The following is a 6,000-nucleotide window of genomic DNA, read 5'->3' as shown; positions in this document are numbered from 1 at the left end:
ATATAAATCCAACAAAAGCAATCAAATTTTGCATTCTGTTTTTAATTTCATATAACAAGTAGTAAAATGCAACTATTAAGCCTATGGGGAGTTTTTCCATGGATATACTGTACTAATTTCTTCGTGGGCTTTTCAGAAAGTGTCACATTTTAAGGGTGTATGAAAAGTGAGCCTTTGGTAGATGAGTATCTTGCAAAACTCACTGAAAGTGGAATATGCTGGCAGAAACATTAGTCTCTACATCCGTAGCAATGAAACTTAGAATTGTAACTATGAAGTCCTGAAACATCTCACCAGCAATCCATGAAAATCAGCCTCAAAGCAGATGGGACGTGATACCTTCCACCCCACAAAGTATGTGAGGATTAAGAGATGATGCACCTGAAAGTACTTTGAAACTCTAAAGTGGTATAAAAACATGTTCTGCCATTTACTGTTAATCATTTGAATGCCATTTTACCATAAGGATTGTTATGCAGGTGACACAGATTTTCCTTCATTTATTACAGGATTTCTACTAAATTATAAATGCACATATGCTAGAAAATTTTGATCACACTTCTTTGACCAAGATTCATTCGTTTTGTGCACAAGAAAAATGTGTTGACCCCAGAAGTGTGAAGTGGGTTGGGCTCAAGGACTGGTATTTTTCACACTGAAAACTGAAGGTACATTGTAGTGCCAATGAAAGGAAACTGGGAAACTACCAGACTTAATTTTGGCATTTCTTTGATAATTTGAAGATCCTTCAGTTGTTCCTTCATGGTTCAGCTTCCCACATGCACACTTTCAACCCTTGTGTATAAACGCACCCTAGGATCCAACACTTGACCAGTCTTGACACACTATTACATGTCATTAGTTACCAAGGGAAAGGGCATTTATGTGAATTTTTTTTTAATTAATTTTTTTTTTTAGCTAAAGTAGCTCCCATGCATGAAGCCTTCAATGGATTTCCCAGGTGGAACAAGCCATTCTCTTCTCATTCATTGATTGTAGAACATACCAAATTTTATTAAAAATACTTTTTTGAACCTTGATGTCTACTCCTTCAGACCGTGAACTTCTCAAGGGCAGGTTTTGAATCTTGTAGCTCCATCATCAAACACAGTGGCTGGCACAGAGTGAAGGCCAATAATGTGCCTCCTCTCCCCTCAGAGATGTCCTGCATACATACATGATATATCGTGACTGTCTTTTATACTATAAGAAGTATAGTATGAGCATCACAAGAATTTCTTAAAGAAAACAAGGCCATACCGCAAGTTACCTAGTTCATAGTCCAGAAGAAAATAGTTATGGATATTTCTATTTGCAGAGTATATTAAAGTCTAAATGATTCTGTGGAAATAGTATTTAATATTTTATAAAGTTGTTATTGGACTTTTTGTTTTACTAATGAAAAAAATAGGTCAGTTACCATGGTGTTTTGATATTCTAAGTAAATCTTTGATAATCCTCAATTCTGAGAACAGTAGCAAGTAGATGCTAACACTGTTGAGAAGTTGGATGCCCTAACAAATAAGTTTGTTAGAAATAATTAAACAGGTACATTTTACTTCAAATTTCTTGTACCTAATAATATGGTATATGGTAGCAAAGTGTCACAAACCAAAATGAAAGCCAGCACAGCCTATGAATGTATCTTTGAAAGAAGTGTAACCTTCTGTATCAGCTGCTTAGAGAATGTCAGCTCTGAAACATCTCATATACCATCAAAAGTGTAGTATTTTAAAGAAAGTGTATTATGTTATTTTTCCTCCTAATGAAAAAATATAAGCAAATAATTTGCAAAATTAAATATACTTATATTCATGATCAGTAAGTACAAATGAGCATTTCCAGTTAAAATTGTTTTTCCCTTCCTTTTTTTTCTGGTCCAATTATAGTACACAGGTAAATCTTCCTTTCTCATTTGCAGGTTTCTGTGGCCTTTATTTCAGAACATTTCCCCACAGTGCAGTATCTGCCTTTAGTGCAGGAATGCAACATGAGTGGGTTTCCTCTTGAGACTCCCAGTAGTAAACATAGCTTAACCAACAGGGGAGCAATCAGCTTTTAAAACCAACCTAACAAAAACCATGCATATAACCTTTATTAACTGTAAGATTGCCAACATCCCATAACTAGAATTCCATGGCTACTTGTATCTCAAAGAAGTGTTCAGGCAATGCCTGTAAAACCATAGGCTGGCAAACCAAATGTTAATCCAATGCTTTTATTATTCACAATTTAACTTCACTGTATTGAGCCTCTGATTAGTTAGGGCCATAAGTCAGGATATGAACAATGATGTGGAAAACCCCAAAAGCAATAGAAACGAAGGACACCCTCTAATAAAACTAAGCAAATATAACATTAGTGATGTCATGCAATTTCCAAGATACCATAGAAAAACTGTTTCCTTATATTGATAAGAAAATTATGCATTAGTGAAAATGCAGGCTTAGAAATATAGTACTGAGAGTTTCAATTTGTGATATCTTCACTGATGAGGGGAAATGGAATTCTTATTACTAAAGAGAGCTGACCTCTTGGGTGTTGCTGATGGCTCCCTATCTGAGCTTAGTGTTTAATGATGCTGTACAAATAAAAAGCAGTGGGGAAAATACGAAATATCTTTATTAAATGCCATCCTGTAAAGTATTTGATGGATGGAACAGTCTAATGCATTTTAAATAAATGCATATCATACTATCACATATAGTGAGTCTTAAAAAATTATTACTTAGATGCACAGTCCTTGTAGTGGTAGACATGGCACTGTGAAGGAAGTCTGATTTAGAAGCTGTTTTTTATTATACTTGTCAAGTGATGGAGTTGCTGTTGGTCATATTGTAATATCCCTTCAACTTTGGTACATTCAGTGCAAAATATTCCGGGGAATTTTTTTGTACCTTTATAAAAATAAAAGGCCCTTTAGTTCCCTTGAGAGTGCTTAAAAGGATACATACTAGCATGATGCCCAAGTAAGCATGGAACATGAAAATGGAACAGGTGACACGTACAGTCGGATAGGTAGGGTCCTATATACATCTTACAGAACATAAATATAATGAACCTATAAAAAATAAACAGAATTCACTGTGTACTTTTTCCTGATATGCTGTGAGTTAACTGCTAGTTATTTAAAATTGTTTCCATGCATTATAAAGCATAAAATCTGTCAGTAATTCGTTGTATAACAGTTTCTCTTCAGCCGTAATTACACATTTTGCATATACATTGTCATGGACCACCTTATTGCAAAGCTTTAAATTACCCCATATTGACTTGGTTTCTTTTGCACTCCTGTCCCATGAAAGCTGAAACCTATGGTGCACACCATGCAGGCACACATAAGCAAGAAAAAGGAATCCTCTGTTATAACTTAGGGCTTAAATGAATGTACTTCCAGGAAACATATTTGTTTTCATCACATTATTGAACTCGCATTAATTTGGAGATTGGGTCGAGTCTTGCCAGTTTGGCTTGAACGACATGTTCAAAGGTAAGTTTCAAGATTCTCCTGAGTCCCTGAAAGGTTACCACAGAGCTGATCGCGTGCATGTTCATCTTTGTCTTGGACAGTAACAAATGGAAAGAGTTTGGCAGTCAAGAACTGTTGATTGAAAGACTGTGGGGTTGTTCCCTGGGCATCAAGCTCACCCCGATCCTTCACAGAGGACTCTTCGCCACTATCCAGTCCCCAAATGCAGCAGAGCACGTGGCCCTGGAAGACGACAGCACTCAGGTTTACTCTAATGGAAGCGTGCTCTCGAAACTTCCAGCGTTCAGTCATTCTTCCAGAGGGCAGCTTCCGAAGTCGCCTGTCCACACCGCAGCCAGGCACTGTGTCCAGGTCACTCAAGTCCAAAAGTACTGGTTTCTTCAACCGCTGTCAAGAGTTTTTCGTACAGCATGGAGAAGGACGGGTACGGGGGGAGATCCAGGCGGTTAAAACAGGTGTGAGCTCTGCAAACAGAAGCAGCACAGGCCGTTTAGAATGCTTAGAGGGAAATGAGACAGTTGGGGCGGGGGGTGTGTGTAAACTGGTTCCTGTCAATTTTCACAGTCCTATTGGGAAAACTTTGAAAACACTTTGACTTCAAAATTCAGAATTAAAAAAATTCAGAATTGAATTTCTCTTAGGGAAATGGAGATTGAAAAATATATTTCCTTTATATTTTCACAACCACTTACTCATTTTACATACATATTACTATCTGTTTAGTTGTATAAGAGTTACAAAGACAGGTCTGTGATTTTTGGTTTCTCTTTGATGTTACTTTTTTTTTTTTACAGACACGAATATAAGCTCTTACAAAGTAATTCATTTTCAGAATTGGCAGTTGTGTGGATGTCTCTCAGAAAACCTGCGGTTTCAAGTGTTTTCACTTTGCTGGGCAGAGAAGGGCACTAAGTATCTCTGAAGACCTTCCTTGTGGCGTAGATTCTCAGGAAATTCCCTGGCTGCAATTTCTTGTCAGTCAGTCAGTACACCACTGTGACTCCTCAATTATGTGCTACAATCTGTTTTCTCCTAAATCATAATGCAAAATAACTGCCATTTAAATAATTACATTAAGTATTCTTTTTATAAATACCTCCCCTTTTGCCAAGATAGGAAAAAAATATGTTTTCCTGTTATTTGCACCTGAATCACAATAAAAAAATGGATGGTCTTCAAATAGTACATCTTATCAGGAAACAAATCTACACTTTTGACATGGAATAGGAAGCATTTCATTAAGAATGTAGAACAGCTTGTTTGTGGGAGCTAAACTTTGACTTAAATGCTCCTTTGACTTTAGTGGCCGGGTAGCTCAGTTGGTTAGAGCATCATCCTGATGACACAAGGTTTCAGGTTCGATCCCTGGCCAGGGCACATACAAGAATCAACCACTGAGTGCATAAGTAAGTGGAACAACAAAGTAATGTTTCTCTCTCAGTCCCTCTCTCTCGGAAATCAATAAAAAATGCTCCTGAATTAATATGGAATTTTAAGACCTACGATTATTAATGACCTATTTTTACAAAGTTACATTTAAATTTTCTTATAAATCACTTTCATACTTATGAAATAAATATAATTATATCCGTAGATGCAGTGTAGTGTGGTGGTGGGACAATCAGAGGTTTGGAGTTAGACTCGGGTTTGAGTTCCAACTCTACCAACCAGCCAGCTGCATGATTTGGAGTGAGTTATTAAAACTCTCTGAGACTCAATTGTCTCTCCAATAAAAAGAGAGTAATATAATTTGTCTCAGAAGGATATGAGGATTAAATGAAATGACAGAAACATGCTTAATACAATGCATGGGTCATAGTGCTTGACCAATTAATAAGAGATGTATTGTTAACTACATTTCCTTATCATCAAAAAGATTTACTCTAAGTGCCTTCATTAAATTGTCAAGAGATAATCATGACTCATGGAAATTATGAAATAACAAAGAAATAGTAAGGCACCTGTGTGGCCACATGGCTTATTAGAAACAGGAAAGTAAAAGAGCTCTGTTATATTATAAGAATACCAGTTTTAGGACATGGTGATAGTACTGGATCGGAGTCTACAACTCTTGTTATTACAAACTCTAAGAGGGGAAATTAATTAATATTTGCAGCCAAACACCTTTTTTGATATAATAAATTATTTCAGAATTGCATTTAATTAATTCTTGTTATACCTTCTTTACACTGGAACCTCAACCTGGGCCTCAAGGAAAAGGCTTTACTTTGTAAAAAACTGAACGAGCACACTAAAAGACAGTCCTCTCTATCTTGTGCAAAACACTGGAATAGAAATATTAAATGAAGACTTTATCTTTGTTGAGGGAGAGTGGAAGAAGCAGCAGGGAAGTGAAACATGTTCTGACTATAATTATATTCCAGACTCTGTGTGTTACATACATAACTTAATTACCCCATTAGACTAAAAGGTGGTACTTTTTAAAATAAATGCTTTTTCCGCCTTTGGTTACCAATAAGGCTGAGCATCTTTCCCAAAGTCAACTTGCT

The 6,000-nt window shown here is 36.4% G+C and overlaps 1 protein-coding gene across 7 annotated transcripts in view; it reads right to left on the bottom strand.

Moving 5' to 3' along the window:
* Nucleotides 1-2,202: 2,202 nt before the first annotated feature.
* Nucleotides 2,203-6,000, bottom strand: part of HECW2 (HECT, C2 and WW domain containing E3 ubiquitin protein ligase 2) — a 292,351-nt gene continuing 288,553 nt past the window's right edge. For all 7 annotated transcript variants that reach the window (XR_013999195.1, XM_081142782.1, XM_081142786.1 and 4 more), the window contains one exon: nt 2,203-3,954. Coding sequence is in view for 6 of the 7 variants with exons in the window: in XM_081142782.1 (XP_080998908.1) it covers nt 3,843-3,954 (112 nt within the window). In the remaining variant the exon portion in view is untranslated. The remainder of the gene's footprint in view (nt 3,955-6,000) is intronic.

Source organism: Miniopterus schreibersii, assembly GCF_964146895.1.
Source record: "Miniopterus schreibersii genome assembly, chromosome: 7".
Taxonomy (NCBI): Eukaryota; Metazoa; Chordata; class Mammalia; order Chiroptera; family Miniopteridae; genus Miniopterus; species Miniopterus schreibersii.
This window is presented reverse-complemented; position numbering and strand designations above follow the sequence as displayed.